The following is a 27,855-nucleotide window of genomic DNA, read 5'->3' as shown; positions in this document are numbered from 1 at the left end:
CCGCTACTGCACGCAGTTTTTCAACCAGCGTTGACACTGACTAAAAATTAGTCAAATTACAGATTTAATCCTAAATTTTCCTAAATTATTTCTGTTGATAATCTGAAACATGCTGTTAAAAGATGTGATTGTGGGACTTGTGAGGTATTACCAGGCCTGCACATTTCGGTATAATTGCCATGTTCCTCTGCGGTTGTCTATTTGCAAAGTGTATGTGAAATGTAAATGATTATTGCCGCATTGACGCACTTGCAAAGCAACAGCTGTTCTGTGGTAACATATGAGCAGGCAAATCTTTTTAAGGATCTCTTATAATGAAAGAAAAAAAGGGGGAAGCGTGAATTGCGTTTTACATGCAGGATTGCAATTTTGGTTGTGTTTGAGTGATATAGTTGCTTCTGTTCTCCGGAAATGATTGTCCTGTTTCATTAGAAAAGTCATGGTGTAAGGCCAGTACACACACCACGACTGTAACTGTGCTCAGATGTGTCAGTATCTGATCAGTTGTTGTAAACTGGTGCACATTTACCAGTTCTATCATCACTACATGTCAGACTTTAACCTGCAGGCATCTGTTTGAGGACTTGTGCAGTGCCTCAAGGTTTATCCAGTAATTAAGGGAAAATTTATCAGATTTTATTCACATTAGCGTGTAGTAGAAGGACAAGAGCTTCACTGCTGACCTGTTACCTTTTATTTAGTAAATCCAGAAATTTTTATTCTTCTGTCGTGAACGTTTGATTTTATTACATTATTATTTCAGATGAGATTTAATAAAAATGTTACTGTGTGAAGAAAATCTTAAAATTAAAAGCTGCTTATTTGTTTACTGTTTGCAAACCAAATGGGAATATATTTTCTTTACATGGTACTGATAATAGTACTTATAAAGGAAAAGGACAAGTTGCACATAACATAGTAGTAAAACCAAAACTTCATGCAATTAATCACAATTTAAAATGATACTTGTTGCACGCACACACACACACACACACACACAGTAATATATATATATATATATATATATATATATATATATATATATATATATATATATATACATACATATATATGTATATGTATTTATACATTAATACATATATATATATATATATATATATATATATATATATATATATATATATATATATATATATATATATATATATACAATTATAATGCCATCTGATGTGATATAAAATCACATCAGATGGCATTCTACACGTGCAGCTGCATTCCCATTGGGGGTGTTCTCTTCCATGTTCTTGGCTTCTTGCTGTATAATCAGCCCAGAGGAGTAAACAAAAAGTTAGACTGTTGTGTCCTTAAATGCATCATAGTAAAGTGAAACTGGATGCTTTACACACACACACACACACACACACACACACACACACACACACACACACATATATATAAATATATATATATATATATATATATATACTGTATATGTATATATTTATATATATACTGTAAGACATCGAAAGAATTATGGTTTATGGAGCATTACGACTGTCGAAATGTTTAAAAGAAAAAAAAGAAAGTGTCCCTTCTCCAAACAATCTGGCACAGAACATTTCAATATCATAACAGTCGTATAATGTAAGGCAGATATGTTAAACTTATTTAGTTTTTTATTTTGTTTGGTAGCGAAAGCTTCAAATGAGCAGCGGCTGTCTTTTAATCTTTCCTCTAAAGCACTGTGTGATAAACTAAATCGAATTTAACTATTTTTACACTTTTCTTTGTTTCTCTAATGTCTCAGAAGGTCTTGGTTATGACATTTTCTGTTGTTCAAGACTGCATATTAGTATTTTAACCCGTAACCATGTTCATGACTTCAGTCCGTTGAATCAAAACCCCCAAAATGTGTCTGGTCATGTGACTTAAATAGTCGTAAAAGAGACAAGAGGACAAACATGACGTCACTGCTACGCTAATAACTGAAACCTGATGAATCACTTTTACTAGCAAACATCTGCATGACCATAATAAAGTCCGACACATCAGTTTTTCTCTGTGCAAAACCTCTCGAAGAAATTTCCCAGCTGACCTGAATCTGTTTGCCTTATTCGTGATCTAAGCGCTTGGTGAACCTGCGGCATTTGATTTTCTTTAATGCTAAATGCTAACTGTAAGCTTCGCTAACACAGCCTCAAGCGCTGAATAAGTATGTTTGAGCATAATACTCAGCATAAACCTGTCAACGTCGTCTTATCAATACTTACGGTGCATCTGTCCTTCAGAAATACTTTGTCGTATAAGGACGGGCGTCTTTCTGTCTAATAAATGTCAATATGGACTTAAAAACTATTAAAGTCACAGTTTGTCTGCAAAACATTGCTGCTAGCACGGCTAAATGGATAAAAAATTTAAAACCATTAGAAGGGACGTAATCTTCTTTCTCTGCTGATCTAAAAGTCTTCAGAGAAAAATAAGACGAGAGTTGAGCGTGTTCTGACCGCTGCTGTGACGTCATCTGAGCTGGAAGGACTCGCGTCGTCTCCGAAAAGTTAGCGACGTCTGAACAACCAACAGCAACATTAAAGATTGTCTGAGAAATGAAGAAAAAATTGTCTCTAATTTTGGTAAAGTATTATTAACGTGCAGGAGCGTTAGTAGAAAACTTGAGCTGTCCATCAAAATCCCCCTCCCCTCCCCGGAGTGTTGGTGCTTCAACTGGAGGCGCTCCAGAAGGAGATCCGTTAAAAAAAAGGACGAGTTCACAAAACTACTTTCAGGAGAGGCTGCGTGGTCTTAGACGTAGAGATGAATCACAAGAAAGTTCAGCTAGTTGTTGAGCAGCTGGCTCGTACGGCTCCCCCATGCTGCTGTCACAGGTTCGAATCCCGACCTGGAGCCCTTTGCCTGCTCTGCCTCTTCTATCCAGTAACTGTCTGTCTGGCCTCATAAGCCAAAATAATCCTGGAAAATAGATTTTTTTTCTTTGAACTGTTTAAATCTACCACACGATGGTGTGTGTGTGTGTGTGTGTGTGTGTGTGTGTGTGTGTGTGTGTGTGTGAGTTGCACAAAGCTCAAACAGATGAAAATATTCTGCAGGTTATCGGCGAACCTCCCTCCTGACGGAGGAGACTGCATGGCGGCGTCTGATCAGAAACACCCGGGGTGGTGGTGTCCATTTCCGTCTGTAGTCCACATTGTGGTCTGGGGGAGGACTGGGATCAGGAGGGATGCTGTCAGACCATGATGGGTGACTGTGACCGTGACACTGGTTTCCTGTCTCTTTATTTCCCGGACCCTCCTCTCCTCAGCTCCCTGGTTACCAGACAATAACAACAGATTCAGATGACGGCGAGGCTCTGCAGCCGTTGTTGTTGGTTACAGAAGCGCTGAGGTCGGCGGTTTACAGCGTTGCAGATCAGCTGGATCGTTGGTCTTTGCTTTCTGCAGATGCTTCTTTCTTTTCAAACCCACAATCAGACCCAAAGTGTCTCCATTTTCCCCGTCCAAGGCTACAGGTGCATCCGGGGGTGCGGGACCACACACCCTGCTGACCGCCCGCCTGGTCGCAGTGACCTAAGGCGAAGGGGGGGAGCCGCCTCCCTGCCTCTCACTATCATTAGCCCGGCCACACTTCCCTACCGATGCGGCGACGGCCTTGGACAAACACCGCCATCTGCATCCAGTTAGAGGAGCTTAGTGCTTTGCGTGCAAGCGAGCCCCCCGAGCAAAAGCCGGGGGGCTCGCTAACTCACGTGTGGTCACTGAAACTTTGAAGCACCGCCATCGTCAGAGAGGAAAGAATGACAAAATGACTGAAACAGATGTAGCGGCGCTGCGATTCGTCCCGACTGGAGCAGCTAATATCATCACCAAGTCTTGATTCTGTCATTTCATCAGAGAGAAAAAAACCCCAGTGACAGATGTAATGGTACAACATGTCTTCTTCTTCTTGTCCTTTTTAAAGGCAACACCTTCTAGGAAACGTCTGTTCGGCGTTGCTTCACCGTGAAAAGTTGCTTGGCGTCTTCCAGCATGTGTCAACACTAAACACCTGCGACGCAGGCCGCGTTGGCTCACTCTGGACTGCCGCGGCGTTGCGTCATAACGCCAAACTGTTCCTGTGCAATCACTCTTCTACCGCTGAGCTCAAAATGAAACTAAGTTCAGCTGGACTCGTCCCAAACTTCCTGCTTTCCAGCTCAGCCAGTCATCCTGGCAGGGAGTTAAACTGGTCCAGTCTGGGGGTTTTTTTTCTGCAGCAGGAAGGTATGTGAGTAGGACCGAGGCCCGAGGCCATGCTGGGAGGCAGGATGGAAACCACCTCAGTGAATTACTCCATTAAGTAGAAGGGGAAGTGGGTGGAGACGCATGCTGGGGCCTGTGCTGGGAGGAGGAGCTGGGACCCAGTTAGTCAAAGTCAGCTTTATCGCTTTACGTTTCCTGTCTGACGCCACATCACAGAGGAGAACAGAGGATGCAGGCTGAGTCGCTGGCAGGCTCAACAGTTGTTTGCTCTCAGACCTCTGAAGGCTTTCTTCTGCACTGTGGGGCTTTTTTTGGTTGGAAGTGACAATGGGACTATGCTGCGGTGAAAAGCAGAGGAAAAACCTGAGGATGCTTACAAGCTGGAAAAAGGTGAGAATGATGAAAACTTGCTTCCATGTTTTGCTTTGTTTCACTGCTGCTGTGTGAAAAGAGCTGTATAATAAAGTTTTTCCATCTTATTTTACACGGAGACTTTCTGCTGGGATTCAGGTTAATTAATATTTTTCAGCGGATGGGGGTTTAACTGGACTTTCTGTGACGCCACCTTACAGTCAATCTATTCTCATATTTCTGAGAACTAACCACATTTTTTTTTTTTTTTTTTTTTTGTCGCTGCTTGGTGTAACTTCCTATGTTGAGCTCTTTTCTAACGCTTAAGGTTACATGAGTTAACCCCACGCGTTGAGTAATCCTGCACACGCTCACAGAGCTCTTAGCAAACCCAGACTGTGTGTTTTAGCTGAACTTCCTGACCCGGAGCAACCGGCATTCAGCTGTGTGTTTAATTCATCGTCCACAGTTCGCTGAAAACAGCACCATCTCTCTCCGCTTTAAAGAATCAGCTACTATTTCCTCTGAAAGGAGCAGAACTGACTCGCTTCTTTTTGTCCCATGAACTTTGAATTGTCCTTCTTCTTGGTGGACGGCTTCTGGCAGTGTGTGTGTGAGAGAGCAGCCAGCTCAGTGTGTTCAGGTTTCCCAGTCCAGAAGAAGTCGGCTCTCTGCTTGATGCTGATCGGCAGCTGGAGAGGCAGCAGAGTCTGGGTTTTAATAGCAGCCTAAACTCATCATATTTATGTATTTTTACTCTTTAAATGCGTGAAAGTCGTCTTACTTTTGCAGGAAACGACAGAATTTATTCTAAATATCTTTTAGTTTAACCATCTGTCGCATCCAGAACCAGTCTGCTGCAAACGGCTCTGGCTTTCTGCGGCTGTCGCTGGCTTGGATGCGATGCGGTGTTTACAGAGAGGGGACCACCAGGGGAATGATGGGGGGGGGGCATGTGACTCTGTTGCTATGGCGTTCAGGCAGCAGTGATGCTGCAGACCTGAAACCCTGGGATGTTCTTGTCTCAGATTCAAACGCAGCTAGCAGCTGTTCTCTGGGAGCGGGAGGCTTCGTGGCCTGATGGATGCTGCGGTGTGTGTGTGTGTGTGTGTGTGTGTGTGTGTGTGTGTGTGGGGGGGGGTTGGAATAAAAGCAGTCTGATTGGTCGGTTTGATCAGTTCGCATCGACAGGCCGATGCTCTGGAGCGTCACGTTGTGCAGTTGTGTGCGCTGCATCTGTTCTGCATTACTGAGCAGGGGGAGCGTGTGAAAAAGGGAAGGTGGGGAGAGAGAGATGTGTGGGGAGAGAGAGATGTGTGTGTGGGGGGGGGGATTCTCTGATCTCTGGTTTTCTGCAGTGCTTTGCACGGCTCGGTGTTTAGAGGGGGTGGGAGGCAAAGTGAGAGAGACTCCACCAGCGTGTCTGCCATACGGGACTCTACAGCTTCAGCTCGCCCCCCCCCTCCTCCTTCCTCCTTCTCCTCTTCGTCGTCTACCATCCCTCTCTTCATTTTCTCCCTCTGTCGACTAGCCTGCCTCGTTCCATCTGGACTTGGAAAGGCTGGATCCCCCCCCTCCCGTCTCTCCATCCCTGCGTGTCGCTGGATAACGTGTGGATGTTGTCGGGATCAGACGGAGGTGTAGAAGCTTGAAGAGGAGCTAAAGGGAGGAAACCTTGATCGGATCTAGGGGGATTCCATCACTCCGGCAAGCGGGCGTCCACTCCTTGGAAAGCAAATGGAGCGGGTTAGGAGGAGGAGGCGCGGCGGGCTGAGGATGTAGGGCTCCGCCACAGAGGCTGCGTTTCAGGCTGCAGGGCTGAGCTCAGCCTTGGGGATCCACTCAGAGAGGAGCGCTGCTTCTGCTGGGGAGCACCAGGGGCTCAGAACCGCTCAGCACCATGCCTGAGGCCAACTACCTGTTCTCCGTGTCCTGGGGATACATTAAGGTGTGTCCCGGACCAGATCCAGCATATATGGAGCTTTACGTTAATGCCGGTGTTGCTGAAGCGCGTTTCGGTGATATTCTGGCTGCAGACGTTGGATTGCGTCAAATCTCTGTCCAAAACGCCGCAGCTGGAAAAAAAAACATGCCCAAAGATTGAGCTGTGAAGACACGAGCAGCGCCCGTGTCCTCGTGGGGACGTGCATCCTGTTAACAACAGGAAATGCTCCGTTTTTAGAAACAGCAGTAAAATAATTTTATTTTATCTTTTCTCTTCCAGTTCAAGAGGATGCTGAACCGGGAGCTGAGCCACTTGTCTGAGATGAGTCGCTCCGGAAACCAAGTGTCAGAGTACATCTCCAACACCTTCTTAGGTAAGCAGTGCAGCTCGTATCCCTCCACACACACACACACACACACACACACAGAACGACGGCAGCGTCAGACTTCAGCTCACCAAAAGCTCGTCTGAATCCAGTCTGATCTGGTCTGGAGGAGGAGACAGAATCCCCTCACTCCGACTGCAGAGATAGGTGGAGGGAGGAGGGAGGGCTTCACACTGGGGGAACACTTCCCAGTGGGGAGAACGGGAGCAGTAAGGAGGTGGGGAGAGGGGGGGGGGGGGGGGGGGGGGGGTTTAGAAGGTATATGTGCATACAGTGCCGTCAGTTCCAGATAGAAGCTGCATTATTCATCAGCAGCGTTCCCTCGCCTTTAAAAGCCCCGCGGCATTTTGTGACTCACACAACCCCGCCGGTCCCCCCCCCCCACCAGCATACAGACAGACAGACAGCTTCTCAGAAATGTTCTCAAAACACACGTCTATGTTTGGTGTCCCAGGAGAGGGATGCATGGGGGGGGACAGACGGGACGTTTTTTCCTCACAGCTCGGCTCGTTTCTCAGCGGTTTTCTGATGTGCACTTATCAAACACCTGTCAGGTGAGGCGGGGGGGGGGGGGGGGGGGGCGGTCATTCCCCTCTGCTCTGTGGCGGATGCAGCTGATATGCCTCTTTTCTCCCCCACCTTTTCATTCCTGTGCGCGGTTACAGACTGTGGGAGTTTCACTCACATCCCTGCAGCGGGTGAGAAACGTCTGGACTGAATCTCACGCAGCGCAGGAAGACATTCCTGCGTCCACCGAGCCGTCTCGCCACGGCTCACAGAACTGTCGTCACGCCGCTTTCACAGAACACACACACACACACACACCACCGGCATTGTCTCTGCTGGTCATAACATCTCATCAGCTGACCTTTTTCTTCTTCTCTTTGTGTTATTCTCGCCACGTTTGGATGAAAACGTGACGTCACGTCGCTCGGTGTGGGTGTAGTTTTAGTGGCGGAGACAGAAAGTGAAGAATGGCTCTAATTAAAATAACTGTCACAGCGAGTTGAATGTGTTGTCAGGTAGGTGTGAGATGTCGGCGTGGCAACAAGGCCTGGAGGGATGATCCAACAACCCCCCTGCGACTCGGTTTAATCACGTCTTTTATTTGGTTTTTTACAGACAAGCAGAATGAGTTGGAGCTTCCGTGTCCCGTTCCAAAGTCCAGGGACAGGAAGAGGAGGCAGGGCCAGCCCCCGCCACCGCTGCAGCAGCAGCAGCCGCCGCAGCAGAAGGCGGGGATGATGACGCAGATCAGTGGGGTGAGGAAGGTCAGCCATACCTCCAGCATCTCTGCAGGCAGCGGGAACTGCTTTGGGGTCAAGACGGACCAGGAGGAGCTGCTCTCCAAGGTCGGTGAAGAAAAGACGTGAAAGTCTGCGATGGAGCTCGGCGTCTCGATGAGTTCGGCTGCTTAAATTCTGGCTTCTCCTAACAGGACCTGGAGGACATCAACAAATGGGGACTGAACATCTTCAAGGTGGCGGAGCATTCCCACAACCGACCGCTCACGTGCATCATGTACACCATCTTCCAGGTGAGTCCCGCCCTCCGTCTTCATCGGCTGGAAAGCGTCAAAACACACAAGTTTGAAGCATCCCTATGGTTTTTTTTCTTTGTTTCAAGTCAAACGTTCTTGTGATTTTTGGACGTTCAAGCAGAGAAAAGCAGCTCGGCTACATGTAGCAGAAAGCCGTTTGTTATAATCAGCCTCGTTTCTTCCAGTTTCTTTACAGGCATAACAGTGTTTTCATATGAAGTCATTTCCAGATAGAGAATTGCTGAAAACCCTGCATGTCGATGGGATGTTTGGAAAAATCTGAGGATAGAAGAAGCAGAGAAGTTTTCGACCTAAAAAATCTGCAATAGATGATTAGAACCCTTTTAACTAAATAAAAACCCTTCATAGAGCTGCTGCAGGTCCTTTAGATGATCCATGAGCCTCATCAGAAACGGTCTGCACGCTCTTTTAAATGTGCTTTAATCTACCGCAGACATTTATGTTTAACTGTGTTTGTATCTTTTCTTCAACATGATTTCCCCTTTATGGTCGATTTTGTCCACTTTAACCTGCTTTATGAACACGTTTGACTCAAAAAATTCACAGTAAATCAGCTGATTCTGCCCATTTTTTCCACACTAAAACTCGAATTAGCTGCTGCTTTTCCGCTTGCACACTCGCAAACAGTCAATATTTCTCACATTTAAACATTTGGATCAACAAAAACCGCACCTTTCCAGCAGCCGTGAAGAGAAAAAACAATCTGATCACGGATCTCGGGGGGTTAGGGAAGGGAAACTGGGAGAAAAAGAAGTCCAGGTACTGGACTGAAAGGCAGCTCTGATGTAGGGATGGATCGTCTGGACAAAATAAAGAACTAAAAGCAGCCAGAATTCCTCCTGGAGACTTCTCGGCTTGGCTAATTCCTGCAGCTACGTCTCATATTTGTGGTATAAAAGGAAGAAAGGAAGCCGCGATGCGGCGTGTGCTCCGTCTGCTGGAAGAGCTGCGAAGCTTCCCGACAGCAGAAGAAGAAGCAGCTTCGCTCTTTTCTCTTCCAAACGCTGCGGTTTCAGACACGTCGGCCGCGCCGCTTCTCGCTGCGAAGGTTTCTTTTTTCCTAATGTTCCCCGTCTGTGTCGCACGCAGGAGCGAGACCTGATGCGCACGTTCAAGATCCCAACCGACACCTTCGTGACGTTCATGCTGACCCTGGAGGACCACTATCACGCCGACGTGGCCTACCACAACAGCCTGCACGCCGCTGACGTGGCGCAGTCCACGCACATCCTCCTGTCCACGCCCGCTCTGGATGTAAGTCTACGTCTGCTGGGATCTACTGGGCGGACTGGTTTCACTTCGCCCCCCACTCGTCTCGTTAAACCGCTTCATGTCATTCTCTAAACGCAGGCCGTCTTCACGGATCTGGAGATCCTGGCAGCCATTTTCGCCGCAGCCATTCATGACGTGGACCACCCAGGAGTGTCCAACCAGTTCCTCATCAACACCAGTAAGTTTAAAACATCCACAGCATTTAATGAGACCAGTGTCCTGCAGCAAAGCGGAGCTGTGTCTCATTTCTCCCCCCGGCTTTGTGTGCAGACTCGGAGTTGGCGCTGATGTACAACGACGAGTCGGTGCTGGAGAATCACCACCTGGCCGTGGGCTTCAAGCTGCTGCAGGAAGACAACTGCGACATCTTCCAGAACCTGAGCAAGAAGCAGAGGCAGACGCTGCGGAGGATGGTCATCGACATGGTGAGGGACCGTCTCCTGATCCGTCCTCGGTTTCAGCCGCCAGGCTCGTCTCCGGCTGCTCCGCGGTCTCCCGTCCTGAATCTGTTTCTGTCCTGCAGGTCCTGGCGACAGACATGTCCAAACACATGAGCCTGCTGGCGAATCTGAAAACCATGGTGGAGACCAAGAAGGTGACCAGCTCAGGCGTCCTGCTGCTGGACAACTACACGGACAGGATGCAGGTGAAGAGCGGCGTGCTTTGCCGTGACCCGGTGTGACGGAAGTGGCGGCTAACGTTCTGGTTCTTCTGCAGGTGCTGCGTAACATGGTTCACTGCGCGGACCTGAGCAACCCCACCAAGCCTCTGGATCTGTACCGGCAGTGGACGGACAGGATCATGGACGAGTTCTTCCACCAGGGAGACAGAGAGCGGGAGAGAGGGATGGAGATCAGCCCCATGTGTGACAAACACACAGCTTCAGTCGAGAGGACGCAGGTGGGACAAAAAACACGCACCCAGCTCCGAAAATAAGGATAAAATTCCTCTTTTTATTTTTACTGACATCATTTCTGCTCGTGGTTTTCTAGGTGGGCTTCATAGATTACATCGTCCACCCTCTGTGGGAGACCTGGGCCGACCTGGTCCACCCCGACGCCCAGGACATCCTGGACACGCTGGAGGAGAACAGGAACTGGTACCAAAGCATGATCCCTCAGAGCCCCTCTCCTCCTTTCTACAGCAGCGACGGAGAAGGTCCGCACGGGGACGCAGAAGGGACGCCCGTCGAGAGTAAATTTCAGTTCGACCTGGCGCTGGACAACCAGGACGGACACAGGGACAGCAGGGACACAGCCGTGGAACGTGACGACGCGATCAGAGACGTCAAGTCTGATCACGACGAGGTGGAAGAGACGACTCGCGACGTCTCGCCGGCGGAAACATAGCCGCAGCCGCTGTTTTCAGATGAGTTGGTTTTTTATCGCAGTGGAGAAATCCTGCTAAATCCGGCTTTCTGAGAGCCGCCTGGCTTGGAGGGGCACCCCTGCAAAGGAGGCTGGGAAACCCTGTGGCAGTTTGTGTATGAATCGCCCTGAGAACGGATGTGGAGGTTTGTGGCGACGGAGCGCCGAGGCGCGGCTGGACGTGGACGGACGGAGAGTCCGACGAGACGGCGTGAAGCTGTGGGGAAAGTAAAACTTCCATACTTGCACTTCAGGACATTTGTATCGTCTCCAGACTGGAAAACACCGAACTGCTGGTGACCAAGTCGTAACTAAGTAGATTTTTTTTAACACTTGTCTTTAAAAAAAAAAAAAAAAAAAAAAAATTGTGCCTTTTTTTTGTTTTTGGTTTCGTTTTGTTTTTTTGTTTTTTTACAACCGTGTCATTTTGTAAATGTTTTTATAATTTATTGAACACGTTCATGTAGCTGTAAAGTTTCTACATAAAAGACATAATTGTCTCACAGTCTTCCTATTGTTCTGGCAATAGTATAAGCTTCTTCTCACTAAAGCAATCGGTGGATGTAGGTCAGAAATCAGTCGACTTCCCGGCACATTTTGCACTTTGTCGCACAAAGCGAGCGTGGAAAGCATCTGGAACTGACAGAGGACACCTAAGACCAAATATTTCATCTGAATTCATCCAAATATCTCTTTTCATAAGCAGTTAAATAACTTAATGAGACTTCCAAAGACGTGCATGTTAGGTTAACTGGTTATTCCAAATTCTCCTGATGAGTGTGTGTGTGTGAATGGTTTGTCTCTGTGTTGGACTGGTGACCTGTCCAGGGTGACTCCAGCTTGACCCTTAATTAGAACCAGCAGTTGGATGTATGGACTGATATCTGTAAGAACTTTTTCTGAACTTCACTGCCAACCCTCCGAAGTGAAAAGTTCCTCCCATTAATGCTTCCTGCTGAACCAGTTACCTGACTAAATTCTCATTAATATCGTCTGAGGTAAAGATTCGACTCCCAGTCTCGTCTCTTCCTGAGCATCCCGTCCTCCATCAGCATGCTTTCCACGGCGACAACTCCTGAGCTCCGGGTGACAGGAGGAGTGTGTGCGCAGCTTTCAGCGTGTCAGCCACAGAATATTTGTATCTGGTAGTTTTTAAATCACAGCACCTTGAACACGTGGACGCTTCTGCAGCTGGTCGCAGATCCGTCCAACGCTTCCTTAAAGGTACCGCGATGAATGATGAGCGGAGACGCGACGTCCGTCTCCTCCCAGTGTGTATGAGTGTGTCCAACTGGTCACAGCCGCACAATCTAGTCACACCCAGCTGTTTTGTTGTGCTGACAGTAAACGTGTATTTATTACCCTTTTTCCTTGTATATGATAATAATGATTGCTAATATTCACTGTATAATTGTTATTATTATTATTATTTATATGCACTACCACAAGTCAGATCCCAGTTTGACTGAACTCGTCTGGTGGTTCGTCTGTATTTAGTAAAGGTATTTTATTATCAACCGGATGAGAACTACGTTTGCTTTGATATTCCAGCCAGACGTGTTTGGAGCTGCTTCCAGATGACGCTGTGAAGGCTAGACGTCTCTGCGGCGGCTCGTGTGCAGTGACAGGTCATTGTACGGCTGTAGGGATATTTGCTTCAGTATATAGCATTGTTTCAAATGTATTTTTTCATTGTTTTCCTCCTGGTTTGTTGATAAAATGGTGTATGTTGTGCTCAACAAATGTTTTCTATTTGATTATTAAAATGGGCATGTATAACACACGTCTGTTGAGTCTGGAAGTGGGTTTTTTATTTCAGCGTGCAGTTAAGAAAAACACTCTGATGGGCTTTTATAAAGACAAATGAAATGAAACATGGGGAATTACATGTTGGAGAGAATTTCCAGAGGGGGGGGCGTCTGCTGGCAGGAAGGATCTCTGGTATTTTTCTGTCTCGAAGAGGACTTTTATTTTATTATAACTGTTTTTGCCAAGTTTGCATGTTCTTGTGTTATGCAGTAATGACAATAAAACCGGGGAAAGTAAAAGAAAACGAGGACATAAAATTGGGAAAGAAGGGGAAAAAAGTGGGAGATTCTGCAACACCAGACAAAACCAGTAGGGATCCGTTCTTGGACCGTTTCAAAGATGACACAGTCTTGTGCAAAAAAGTGTTTTTGTGTGAGTGTGTGTTTTAAAGTCCCGGAAGAAAGGTCTCTCACAGCCCTTGTAGCTTATAAACAGATACGGTTCATTTATTATTATTATATCAGAACAGCATTGATACCATATTTAAATAATACTGAAGAAACTATGGACACAAATCTGTTTAAAAGAAACTGATGAACAACAGATCTTGAATATAGTTAAAGGTTTCAAAAGCAAACAATCTAAAGACTGTAATAACATTAATCTGGGATTTGTAAAAAGTATAATTGGTTGTGTAGTGAAGCCCTTTACTGATATGTGTAATCAGTCTTGAAAGACAAGAAAGCATCCAAGTTGTTGGTTGTACCAATATTTAAAATTGGTGAAAAGCATAAGCTCTGTAATTACAGGCCAGTTTCTTTACTTCCTCAGTTATCTACAATTTTAGAAAGAAATATTCTATAATAGAACAATTTCATAACTAAACACAATATTTTACATGATCAACAATATGTTTTCAGGAAAAACAAAACCACCTCATCAACCCTCATGGAGTTTGTGGAAGAGGTAACTACAGCAACTGAAAAGAAACAGAATGCTATTGGGATTTTTTGGGATTTAAAAAAGCTTTTGATTCAGTAGATCATGAATTATTGATACAGAAACCTCAGATTTATACGGTTAGAGGCGTGGCCCTCAGATGGCTCTTAAGTTATCTGAATGACAGAGAACAATATGTTGAAATAAACCAAGTTCAATGAAAATTGATAAAAAATAAAGTTTGGAGTTCCGCAAGGGGCATTTTTGGGACCATTATTATTTATTTTGTTTATTAATAATGTATGTGAAGTATCGAGTTTTCTTTTTGCAGATGATACTAATCTTTTTTGTTGTGGATACAATTTGGAGGTGGTTTTGGAAACTGTTGAATTTGAATTTAATAAATTGAAGAGTTGGTGTGATGTAAATAAATTAATATTAAATTTAAATAAAACTAAATATATAATATTTGGGAATAAACCAATCAGCACTAATAAGACATGTGATAATTGAAATAGAACTTGAAAGAGTCTCAGAAATAAATTTCCTTGGTGTATTGATAGATGAAAGACTAAGTTGGAAGAAACATATAAACTATATTAGGTCAAAAATATGTAAAATATTTTATATTCTTTATAAAGTTAAATATTTTATAAATCAGTCATCTTTGTTTGTTTTGTGTTTTCCCTTTATACTACCGTACATGACGTAATGTGTTGAAATCTGGGGGAACCAAACTTTAAATTCTGCCTTTCTTCTTTAAAAAAAAGCCATAAGAATAGTAACAAATTCCATCTACACAGAACCAACTAATTCTCTTTTCATTAAATTGAAAGTATTGAAATTTAAGGACCAATTAAAACTTAAGATACTTCAAATTATGTACAAAGTAAAAAAAGATCAATTACCCAGCAGCACCCAAAAGCTTCTAAGAGTAAATATATTTGGCCTGAGAGGAACATCCATTTAAAAAAAAAAAACAACAGCTATGTGAAGAAATGCTAAACTGTGTTTCTACAAGCAGAGTTCAGCTCTGGAACAGCTGCAGTAAACAAATTAAATCATGTCAATCAATAGGAAAATTGAAACAAATGATAAAAGATGAGATAATTAATGAGGTTATGAGGCAAATAGGATTATTTTTTTTAAAGCAATGTAAATTGAATTCTATGGTTTATTGTGTGTATTACAACTGTATGCTGTTTAAGTTCCATTACAATGTGTATTTCTATATTTTTCATGCCATTAAACTTTTACGGAGTCATTGATAAAGGGGGGTTTCGGACTAGATAAGTGCTGAGTTTCTTTCAAAACCCTTTTTCGAACTCTAGAACCTTCTTCTGTTTGTTATAACCAATATTTGTTCTTTTTAAAAGTCTTTTTTTAGTTAGAAATAAATTCTAAATGTACCAACTGAATATGTAGCGTTTTCTTTTTGCTTATACATGTTTGTGTTGCTTATGTTTTTGTTTATACAGTCTGTATTTACAGTTCGTTTCTTTATTTGCAGCGTGTTTCTTCTTTTGCATTATATTTTTGGATTTGCAGTGCTCTTCTATACTTGCAGCATTTTATTCCTAAATGCAGCTGTTTTTCTATAAGAAGCGTGTTTGAACCTGTCGGCCACCGTACTGGAGCCTATCCCAGCAATCACTGGGCGAGAGGCAGGAACACCTGGACACATTGCCAGTCCATCACAGGGCATGTCCACTACAGTGGACACCTACTTAAAGGATGTTTTCATGTATATTCATAAGTGAGGATGTTATATTTGCAATTTTGCCACTTCAGTAGACATTAGGAGTCACCCAGCACACTGCCGCTCACTGAAGAATAAACAATATAGCATAAAATTTCATATATAGACAATCATACTTACCAGGTTTATCTGAGTGATAACAGGTCAATGTTTCTATTATATAAATATGACAATATATTGTTTTAGAAATATTTCAATAGAATATATAAACAAACTAAATAAAAAGTTTTAAAAATGTATTAACGACAAAGGAAAGTGTCTCTGTACGTGTCCGGAGAATAAAAATCCTGTATTGTTATCATTCATGCATCAGAGGGTTAAATGAGGTGCAGACCAGTTCCGTTCTGTGCAGAAGGATTATACCAGTTTGTGAAGCAATATTTGGCCTGCTATGTTACACACTAAAAAGTTATTGTTAAAGGATTTCTACTTATAAAGCACTTTTCAGGTCATGCCGACCACTCAGTGCTTCACACTACACATTCACATTCACCACACACTCACATCCCGACAGGCACATCGGGGGGGGCAACTTGGGGTTCCGTGTCTTGCCCGAGGACACGTCGGCACGTAGCCAGGGGAAGCCTGGAACTGATCGACATTTGCTCCTCCTCCTGAGCTACAGCCGCCCCAACCAGAACTGAAAGATGTTATTTACTTGTTTAAAGGAGACTGGAAGATGTCAAAACATGGTGGGAGCTGGACAACTGGCGTTTTCTGAGCCAGTGGAAAGCCGTGTGGTCAGAAGTCACTGGAACTTCCTTTGCCATCCTCTGGGAGGGCATGTTGTCATCCCTGAAGCGCTGGTGGCTGCTGGGCTTCGGGGTTCGGGGTTCTCCGTGTTGGTCTGGTTATTATTTAACTGGTGCTACTGGTCCTCCGTTTATTTTCTCATTGGTGCTCTTAATGATCATCTGCTTTGTTCTTTCTTTTAGTTTCTCTACTGATGTCGCAGCTGCTTTTTCTGTTTTGGTTATTGTAGTTGCCATATCTATGTTTCCTTTCTCTTCATTTTTCTCCCGTCTTTCTTTAATTCTTCCGTCTCCTCAGTTCTCTTGGGAAATGGATTGAAGCAAAATCCAAAATAAAGAGCAATAATTGAGCACAAAGGCTAGCCACCATTAAGCTCCCCTTGGCAAAACAAAGCTGTTCATAATGGTGTTGGGAAAAAAAGAGAAAAAAACTAAATTCTACAAATAGACTAAGTAAAATAATAATGTGTTTGAAAAGGTCTTACACAGATCAATATCTGATGTGGTAACAGTTTGTCCAGAACACTTGGTATCTGGAAGGTCCAGTTTGCTTAGATTAGGGCTCTATCAGCACAGCACCATCTGTTCCAGATACATTGTGTGTTCATGAAACATCAACGTTGTGTTTTTGCGCTGTAGTTCTGGCTTTACTTCTCTGAAAGTGGGAAAAAAGGAGATTAAAGTGACAGACGGGGGACAACAACTTTTTCCAGTTTTCGGTCACTAGGTGTTGTCTTCGCTCTGATTTGATCTCAGGGCTGCTGGACACTGAGCCAGCCATGTAAACAGGAAGAGGAGAGATAGTGGTGCTATGTGCAGGACCCTCAGGGCATTCACTCTCCCATGGCTGCAAGCACCCTGACCCAAACAGATAAACATCAGAATTACGTGATGAACGGGAAGCCGGGTTGAGTAAAATTAGCATGAAAAGATGGTATTTACAGATTTCAGTTTGCAAAACACGGGATGGAAAATTGAACAGAAACCTGTGTTGATGCAGCGCCTCATCATAACAAAGCAAATTTAATCTACGAAGCATTTTTCATGCAAAAAGAAACACAGGTGTTTCACAAAATAAAAACAATGTCTGCATGATAAGCCTTCTAACAGCTATTTTTAAAAAACACAACTCGCCATCGTCTCCTGCATCCATTCACACCAGAATCCAGCTCACAGAGCACCACCACAGGAACCAACCCGATCGGGGCAGGCTGGGGCCCCCATAGCTACCCAGCGACAAGCAATCACCGTGGCAACAATCCTGCAGACCGAGAAGGCAAAGCTACCGATGTGATGAGTCCCCACAAGGAAAACACTGCTAAAAAAAAAAGTCAAAACAAGGTAAAATGGATGTAAAATCAATAAGAACAGATAAAAGTGACAAAAAGAACAAAACATAAAGGAATCAATAAAATGAAATAAATTAAAATTGTTTTAAAAGCCTAGCTAAAAACTAGACTATAATCTGCTTTTTTAAACCTTTAATCAGGAAGCTGATGTTGTTGATCTGCTTGTTAGAGTTTGTGAATTCCAGGTTGTCGTCTCCAGGTGGCGAAGAAGTCATTTCAGATCAGACGGAATACAAACCTTTCTGTGTTAAAATCAGGATTAGCATGACAACAGCTTTCAATTCAGTTCAATTCAGCTTTATATGTATAGCGCCACTTCACAACAATGTTGTGACAGGGCACTTTACATCCACATCATTTTAAGCCAATTCATACATAGCCTACAAAAGAAACCAACTGATTGCATCGAATCATGACTTCGATCCAATCCCCAATCCTGAGCTGCATGCGGCGACAGTGGGAAGGAAAAAACTCCCCTTTAACAGGAAGAAAACCTCCGGCAGAACCCGGCTCAGGGAGGGCAGCCATCTGCCTCGACTGGTTGGGATGGAGAGGACAGGAAAGACAGATCAACATGTACTGCTGCATTTACTCAGGAAGACCTGCGGAAAAAAGGAGAAATAAGTTAGAGATGGCAATATTGGCATATATTTATACATTAATATATTAGAGAAATAGAGCGAGGTACTTCTCAGTGCATCAGGTAACATCCCCATTGCTACATAAGTAATGGTTGGCTAGACTACCCATAACTATAAGAGCAATGAGCATAACCTGGACAGTTGGGTCCCGTACATGCAGACTCCAACTCAGGAGATGTTCATATCCTAACTATAAGAATCATGAAAAGGAAGGTTTTCAGCTCAATCTTAAAGGTGTGGAGGGAGTCTGCTTCCCGAACCCACAGTGGGAGCTGGTTCCATAAGAGAGGAGCCTGATAGCTAAAGGCCCTTCCTCCCATAGTACACTTTGAGACTCTGGGAACCACCAGTAAACCTGCAGTCTGAGAACAAAGTGCTCTATTTGGAATATATGGAACTAAAAGATCTTTTATGTACAATGGAGCTTGGTCGTGGAGAGCTTTTAAACTTTATCTTGGATTTAACAGGGAGCCAGTGTAGAGAGGCTAAAACTGGTGAAATATGATCTCTCCTGCTAGTCCTCATCAGAACCCTCGCTGCAGCATTTTGGATCAGCTGGAGACTTTTTAGGGCATATTTGGGACAACCCATAAATAAGGAATTGCAGTAATCCAGTCTGGAAGTAACAAAGGCATGGACTAATTTTTCTGTCTCTTTCTGAGACAAGATGCCCCTAATTTTTGCAATATTACGCAGGTGGAAGAGAAAGGCTTAGAAGTGGTAAAACAAGTAAGAAGCTGTTTTAAAAAACAATTAGATCTGGTAAATGTTTTTAGAAGAGCTTAACTAAAGCTCATAGGGCGGTTCCCACCGTCACCATCTTGGCAGCATCACACGTGCCGTCAAAAAACAAAAATTGGCAATGAGGGGAGCTGAGAGGGAGGCTATAGGTGTGGGGGTGGGTGATTGACACATATCAAACTCGAACTGCCTGTAGCTAATAGGTATTTGAGCTAACAGGAGCTAACAGGAGCTAACCAGCTAACAGATACAGGCAGCAATCACACTGTTAATCGGCTAAAAACCAAAGTTGTGCTACATTCTGCCTTCTCATAATAGAATATCGGTATCTGTCAAACAAAAGGACATGCCTTACGCTGAATTTTGAGATGATATATAGATATATAGGGTTAGCAACAAGATAAATGTTTAGAATGATGTAAATATACATGAGCATTAATCAGCAATAATCACTTATAATCTGTTGTAGTTTAAACCAGAGGTGTATAACCTGGTGCCACAAAGTATAAGTCCTTTTCCAACCAGTCACTAAACCCGCTGAATGTAATCAGCTCAGCGCCTCTGCAAGGTAGATGAGCCTGTTAATGAAAACACTAAATGCACAGGTAGGTACAAAGACATGGCAGGACTTGTACTTTATTTTTACTTCTACTTTCTACACCTCTGGTTTTAACTTGGAAGTGGTAAAAAGAGTCCCAGACTGTGAGTTTGTAAATATTTAGTAAATTTTCCAGCTATCTGCTGCAAGATTTGCAGTCATAACCATTCGAGCTGTTAGGAAGGTGACCTTGTCTTACTTGACCTAGTGGGACTGGTATTGTGGGCGAGCTGGAGAACAGACGACACAAGGTGGTGTCAGACTGAGTCATAGACAAAGGGAAACCAGTTGGTGGCTGCGGCTGATGGAGATCCAAATAAAAATTAAATAAACACCTTGCCATGATTCTAAGTTTGGAGAAAGTTTGTCAGTTTTAATGTCTAAAGTTAATAAACTTCTGTAATTTGATCTTTGCTCATGTCTTCACATCTGTTTCTCTCCTATCTTATTGCTTTCCTCTGGTTACCCAAGCTTTGAAAAAAAAGGCAAAGAAAATAAATTCACTGTGAGGAGTTTTATGCTCCTCCTTTGAGTTGGTGTTGGTCGAAATCTCCATGACAACAGGAAACCTGAACCATCCTCATCCTAATTTAGGTCCTAAATACACCACAATGCTGAGACAGTGAAATACAGAAGTTTTGTTGGGTTCGGGCCGCGTGTTGACATGGTAACAGAGTTTTGGGTGGATAAAACCATGACGATTTGACAACGACCTCTACAGTGAAATTTTATTTCAACTTAAAGTGAGTAGGGCTTGACGGATCAATACAAATATTAATATCAAGGGTAGTATCTGTGTTGTTTAATAACAGCATGAGACATTTTGCCTGCAGGTGGCTTTGGGGTCTAAAAGCCAAAGGAGGCGAATGTGAGCCAAAAGTATGATATTGGTGACGTTTCCTCTGGACTTAGTATCAGGTTGATATCAAAATGTGCACTATTGCTGAACCTTAAACACAAGTCCTACCAGTATAAAATGGGACTGGAATCTTTGAGTGATAATAAGTCGGTAAGTAAGTAAAGGTGAATTTATATGATGCCTTTCAAGATGAAAATCACAAAGCACTTCACAAATGACACGTTTCACATCATCTTGGACATTTAGACCCTGCTAAACCCACAAAAAGTACAACAACAATTTCTTTATTTGTTTATTTAATTTAGGACAATGCACATTGATGAATACTTTGCACAAATACAATACAGTGTGTAAATATGCCAGATTTAGCTAGAAGCTACTTTCCATCTGTAGTTCTCAGACATTTATAGACAAGACATATAAAAACATATATTAAATTACTATATACACACACACACACACACACACAAAAATCAATCCACATATAGTATACTGCACATACTAAACCTTATCTATGTTGATAGGTTTGCTTGATTTTAAGTCATTTTTAAGCTCTTTTTTCTTTTTTCTTTTTTTTTAAAGCGAAGGGTTTCTGAAGCCTCTGGATAAGAACTGGGATCCTGGGACACTTTTCAGATGGCGTTGTTGATGAGCCAGCATGGAGGTTTGCATGCAAGGCTTCTGTTGTGTTTCCTGGATGCAGCCTGGCTGGGTTGTTGCTAAGGTTCACTGCCTACTAAAGGCCTGGCATGTGCACTGCATCGTCTCTGGGCCTATTTTTTTGTGCACAGACCACAGATCATGTATATAAGATGGACGGAGCCTCCGGCGGTTAAACGTAAAGCATATGTGGAAGTGCATACAAACTGCAGTTCCCCCCTCATCCTCTAGGGGCTGCAAAACAGAGCGAATCCCCATAGACTCCCAGGTTAAAAAGACCAACTTCACAGCAGAAATAAACATGTTTATAGCAGAAATAAATATGTTTACAGCCTGGTTCAAAAATCCATTTAAGTTTATAGGTCATGTTTACCTTCATGACAACTGTGGGGGGAGTGAATTTTTTTCTAACTCTCCTGTTTAAAAGTAATTTAATCTCGAAGTTCGGCATATTTAGGGGCGTGTCCTTTTGATTGACAGGTACCCGATCTCCCGCTTCAAGTAAGAATATAGAACAACTGCGTTTTTTAGCAGGTTAACAACGTGACTTAGCTTTAGCCTGCTTACTTCCATTAGCCGGTTAGCTCCTGTTATCTCCGGGTTAGCTTGGTTTGCTCTTAGCTACAGAAAGCTAAGAAAGGAGTTTGCTCACCATGAGGCTCACAGCTGCGCTTTCAGCTCCACCTCTTTGTCCATATATGTATTTTCCGGGCAAGACGGCACGCATGCCTCTGCCAAGATGGCGATGGTAGGAACCACCCACCGAGCTTCATTTCAGTTCTTCAGAAACCTATGGGTGACGTCACGGAGGCTACATCCATCTTTTTATATACAGTCTATGATACAGACATTGTTTTCATTTCGCTGTTGTGTTGCTTTTTTGGTTTTTTTTCTTTCAAAGACACAAAGGAAAAAGTTTTGCATTTTGCATGGAAATGTTGTGTAAGCAAGGCTTGAGATTCATCAAAGATGAGGAAGTTGTTTACGGTCAACACTCCTCAGACACAGAGTTTTCCATGGTGGTGGTCCTGCCTGTTGTAACAACGAGCAGCCAGTTTGTTTGAAACTGTAACACAACTCATGTGGGAATTCTTTTAGGGTGGATGATGTCAGCAGGGCGAAGGTGGCGTGCACCAGTCCTGACAGCAATGTCTGAGCAGCGTCTGGGACCAGGCCTGGACCGGACGCTCTTTCTGCCAGTGGATCCAGTCGACAGCCGCTCTACCAGCCAGGCTGCGGAGGCCAACGCAGAGAGGAAAGGAACAACTTCCAGCAAAACAAACCTGCTCTTTCCACATCCACTTTATAAAAACAAATGTCTTCCTGGAGTTTCTCCTCACCAGCTGCTGTTTGTTTTTAGTTGGGTTGTCAGTAAAAGCTGAAGTCAACTGGGCCGCCAGCGGTAGGAATACAGCGTCATATGGGGCATTCCAGGATAATTCAATAATGTCGCAAGCGTGTGTGCGAGTCTGTGTGTGTGTGTGTGTGTGTGTGTGTGTGTGTGTGTGTGTGTGTGGATGGCAGGGATCAGCTCTGAGTGGCTGAGACAGATGGCTTAGGAAATGAGCTGAAAAAGACAGTTCTTCCCCGCTCTGAAGAATATGATGAATCTGAAAGAGATCAGATGAGGCAGCTTCCTCTCGGGGCCTTTTACATCTGCATGTGTGTGTGTGTGTGTGTGTGTGTGTGTGTGTGTGTGTGTGTGTGTGTGTGTGTGTGTGTGTGTGTGTGTGTGTGTGTGTGTGTTTCACGCACTCTAAAATTCTGAAATCCAGGATTAGGACAATAACAGGATGTGTCCTTCCCAGAAAACGCCACAAATCATCAAGTTATCAAACATGGTGGCAGTCACCATAGATATGCCATTGTTTCCCTGAGAGTGACTTTGCCATTGCATGCAAATGTCTCAGATATCTTCCTAGAATGTAAATGGCAGTCGTTATATAATAGACCCGGGCCAGAGATGGGCTGGAAAAATGTCAAAACACATCCAAAAAGTAGAAGCAGGAGTGAAAAGTGCAGCTAGATGAGCGGAACTAAACATGTTTATGTTAAGTCTACCTGGAAGGAATTAGCCCCCAGCCCCCCCCCCCCCCCCCCCCCCCCCCCCCCCACACACACACACACACACCGAACTTGTGTGTAAAGCATCCAATTTCACTTTATTATGATGCATTTAAGGACACAACAGTCTGACAGTCTAACTTTTTGTTTACTCCTCCGGGCTGATTATACAGCAAGAAGCCAAAAACATGGAAGACAACACCCCCAATGGGAATCCAGCTGCACGTGTAGTGTATATCACATCAGATGGCATTATAATTGTAAATATATATACATATATATATATATATATATATATATATATATATATATATATATATATATATATATATATATATATATATATATATATATATACCATTGCTCTTATAGTTATGGGTAGTCTAGCCATCCATTACTTATGTAGCAATGGGGATGTTACCTGATGCACTGAGAAGTACCTCGTTCTATTTCTCTAATAAATTAATGTATAAATATATGCCAATATTGCCGTCTCTAACTTATTTCTCCTTTTTTCTGCAGGTCTTCCTGAATAAGTGCAGTTGTACATGTTGATCTGTCTTTCCTGTCCTCTCCACCCCAACCAGTCGAGGCAGATGGCTGCCCTCCCTGAGCCGGGTTCTGCCGGAGGTTTTCTTCCTGTTAAAGGGGAGTTTTTTTCCTTCCCACTGTCGCCGTGTGCAGCTCAGGATGGGGGATTGGATCAAAGTCATGACTCGATGCAATCAGTTGGTTTCTATTATAGGATATGTATAAATTGGCTTAAAATTATGAGTATGTTGATTTGTGTGTGTAAAGTGCCCTGTGACAACATTGTTGTTAAGTGGCGCTATACAAATAAAGTTGAATTGAATTATATCTAGCCTGTCTCTCAGCTGTGTGCCAGTGTTGGTTTAGTCATTTCATAACTCAAACCAAAGAGCAGAATGTGACAATAAGTAAATATACTGATTTTTTGTGGGGTAAACTAAATAGCAGTCTTGTCACTTTTTCTGAAACAGCATTTTTCTAGACTAATTTTTTTATATTTTGAAAACAAAGGCAAAAAGATTAAGAGTATTCCCACATCTTGAGGGACCACTACACCCCTGCATCTGTGTGTATGTATCCATATATTTATGGCATTTCAGCTGCTGTGGTTGTTGGTCTTACACTGCAAGCAATAATCTTTTCTGTGTAAAATGTGTTTATATTATATTCCACAGAATCTTCCATTTAATCCGTTTCTTTTTTATTTTTTCAGCACCTGGGTCAATAGTTGACCTTATTTGACTCAGAGAGGCTGCAGCTCTCTAGTGTGTCAGAGTGTGAGAGAGAGATCGTGGGAGGACATGCAGAACATGCGTCGCACTGACAAAATCTGTGGTGGGGTGAAAAAAAACCGAGAGGATCCTACGCAATACGAACGTATCAAACGCACCACATCCACAGGAGTGTGAAAAACAAAGCCTTCTCACTGTGGCACCATGTAAACTCAGAAATGAGTCTACTGCGTCTCAAACAGCTGTAATCTAACTCCTTCAGAGGACTTGACCTGTCCAACAACATGCAGCTTCTGCTGGGATGTTAGATAATCTTGTCGTTTCGCAGTAAAATCCTGCTGCTGTGTTTTCCACACTTCAAAGATGCACCAGCGAGACATTTTCCAAAACAAGTCCGCCATAAAACTGCTTTCCTAGAAAATGCTGAGTCTGCTGTCAACACCTACAACCTTACCAAGAAAACATTTGTTGTTTTTTTCTGTTTTTTTTTTTTTCCTCATACTGAAGCTGTTGCTTTCCTTGTCATCGCAACAGAGATGAGATTAGTCAGCTCTGTTGTTGCTGTGTTGTGAATTCCAGTAAGGATCTGAAAACGTCACGGTCTGCCTGCACCGACCCGGCTTCCTCTGTGCCCACTGAGCTGCACTGTTTTACAAGAATGATAAGGCAGCAGCATTTCCCTCTCCACCATGAGTAAGGCAGACAGCTGCCCCCCACCACCACCACCATGTCAACATCAGGCCTCTCAAACGTGGGCCTGGCCGCATGTTGCTCTGAGTGGAGATGAAGGAGGATGCAGATAAGAGCTGCTGTTGTGACTGGGCTGTGGTAAAGTGGGACGTGATGACGGTTGAATAGCTTCTTGTAAAGCACGCGTAATGTTTACATCCCTTTGTGTCCCTGTATGAGTGGCATAATCATGCCTGTAATATATAATAGTTGACATTTTTCCCTTACACAAAGCTATACATCCAAAAATACTTAAAGGAATGGAAAAGATTTTGTTTGAGTAAGTAAAATGTAAAAATGCACGTATGAAGTAGAGAAGAAATGTAGAAATGTCCGGTGGTGTTGATGCTTGCTTGGATATCTGTCCCAGTTGGAGGACTGGTTCAGAGCTACAGATTACACTTGTAGATAAATAGTAAATAATAAAAAAAAAAAGGTTGCCTGAGAGGAATGTAAATGACTGAAACAAATTATTAACCTTCATCCTGAGGATGGTGAAAACTATGGGGTGCCATGGGCAAAAAAAATGCTTAAAAAAGTTATAACACATGAATTATGTGAATTAATTTTCTCTTATTTGACACATTTTACCTGTATTTACTATTACTTCAGCCGAGTTGGAGGTCAGTGTATTCACTGCCGCGGGTTTCTGTCTGTCTGTCTGTCTGTCTGTCTGTTAGCAACATAATCCAAAACCTTATGGACGGATATCTCAGAAAGAAATTAATAGCGATTAGACTTTGGGGTCTGATCTGGATCATTGTCTGGATCCAGGAGTTTTTAAAAGGACTCTTTACGATGGGAATAAAAGGGATAATTTTGCCAATAGAGCTTCCAACTCAGAACTAATGATCACCATCACTGGTAAGAAATTTTTAAAAAATGGCAGAGGGTTGGATAATATGGAAATGTTACCACAGAAACTATATGAAATTATTATATAATTAGTGACCACATGTACACAAGTCAAGTATGTTAAATATAAAGGTTAAATCAAAATATCAAATTTAAGTATTATCTCTGTATCTGAAGTAACATAAGCTGTTCTTGTAATCTTGACACATTCACTCTGGGGCCACTTTGTTAGGTACCAGGTTTTACCCTCTTTTACCTTTAGAGGCTGCTCTGCTGGACTGAGATCTGGTGACTGTGGAGGCCGTTGGAGGACAGTGAACTCATCGTCATGGAGATGATGTGAGCTTTGTGACATGGTGCATCATCCTGCTGGAAGTTTCCATCAGAAGATGCTACACTGTGCTCAGAAAGGGATGGACATGGTCAGCAGCAGTACTCAGGTAGGCTTTGGTGGTTAAACCTGTTATGTTGGTCCTAAGGGGCTCATAGTGGGCCCCATCAAACCAGCAGCAGTCTGAACCACAGATCCAGAGCTGGATGGATCCATGCTTTTAAATTCAGAGCTTACCATCTGAACACTGCAGCTAAAATAGAGACTTATTCGACTGTCTTCTATTGTCCAGTTCTGATGAGTTTGTATGGATTGTAGCCTCAGTTTCCTGTTCTTAGCTGATAGGAGTGATACTCTGTGTGGTCTTCTGCTGCTGGAGACCATCTGCTTCAAGATTTGAACATGTTATGTGTTGAGAGATGCTATTCTACATACCTTGGTTGGAACCAGCGCTTTTTTAAATTGTTGTTTTTTTTAGCATCTCCAACAAGTCTACCCATTTTCCAATACACTCTGTTAGGTATTGGAAAATGGGAGTATTTGATCACTACATTTTTTAGACTTTTATTTGCAATTTTTAAATCTAGATGTAGAGAAGAAAATAAGAAGCAAAGTGTGGCAGGAGATAGAGGCAGTCAAAGATGGTGCAACAATTTAAACTGGACTACAGATTAATATTTACAGAGAAACACCATGAGTCAGACACGTATCGGAGACAATCTGTAAACAGTGTGTGTGCGTGTAAGTGTGTGTATATGCAGTATTATGTCAAATGGCGGTGAGTGTGGCGGGTCTACGTGCAGCTCAGGACGCCATGCCTTGTCTCTACTCAGTGAAACTTCTGCAGCAGCAGTGCAGAATTCCCATTTCTGTTTCATTTTCACTGTTTTCCTTGTTCACATGAAACAGAAAAAGAATTAACTTTAATCTTAGGTTTCATTTGCAAAATGTGCCACCAGTGCTCTATGCCTCTCCCTGAGCCGTCACCTTATCGTGGTGGAGGGGTTTGTGCGTCCCGAAGATCCTAGCAGCTATGTTGTCGGGGGCTTTATGCCCCTGGTAGGGTCACCCATGGCAAACAGGTGTCTAGGGGAGGGACCAGACCAAGCACGGCTCATAGACCCCTATGACGATGACAAACCTGGGCATAAATGTTCCCTTGCCCGGACGCGGGTTACCGGGACCCCCCTCTGGAGCCAGGCCTGGAGGCGGGGTACGAGAGCGAGCATCTGGTGGCCGGGCCTTCGCCCATGGGGCCCAGTCGGGCTCAGCCCGAAAGGGTTACATGGGCCCCACCTCCCGTGGGCTCACCATCTGTGGGAGGAGCCGTAGGGGTCGGGTGCAATGTGAGCTGGGCGGCAGCAAGGGGCGGGGACCCTGGCGGTCCGATCCCCGGCTGCAGAAGCTGGCTCTAGGGACGTGGAACGTCACCTCTCTGGTGGGGAAGGAGCCTGAGCTTGTGCGCGAGGTTG

General features: G+C 43.6%; 1 protein-coding gene across 1 annotated transcript in view; it reads left to right on the top strand.

Moving 5' to 3' along the window:
• Window positions 1-12,824, top strand: part of LOC306758603 (3',5'-cyclic-AMP phosphodiesterase 4B-like) — a 60,200-nt gene extending 47,376 nt beyond the window's left edge. The window contains exons 8-16 of the mRNA XM_079243931.1: window positions 6,790-6,883; window positions 8,018-8,247; window positions 8,334-8,432; window positions 9,546-9,710; window positions 9,807-9,906; window positions 9,999-10,153; window positions 10,252-10,374; window positions 10,446-10,628; window positions 10,721-12,824. Of these exons, the coding sequence (XP_079100057.1) occupies window positions 6,790-6,883; window positions 8,018-8,247; window positions 8,334-8,432; window positions 9,546-9,710; window positions 9,807-9,906; window positions 9,999-10,153; window positions 10,252-10,374; window positions 10,446-10,628; window positions 10,721-11,077 (1,506 nt within the window). The 3' untranslated portion in view covers window positions 11,078-12,824. The remainder of the gene's footprint in view (window positions 1-6,789; window positions 6,884-8,017; window positions 8,248-8,333; window positions 8,433-9,545; window positions 9,711-9,806; window positions 9,907-9,998; window positions 10,154-10,251; window positions 10,375-10,445; window positions 10,629-10,720) is intronic.
• The last annotated feature ends 15,031 nt before the right edge of the window (window positions 12,825-27,855 follow it).

Source organism: Telmatherina bonti, assembly GCF_933228915.1.
Source record: "Telmatherina bonti genome assembly, chromosome: 7".
NCBI lineage: Eukaryota > Metazoa > Chordata > Actinopteri > Atheriniformes > Telmatherinidae > Telmatherina > Telmatherina bonti.
This window is presented reverse-complemented; position numbering and strand designations above follow the sequence as displayed.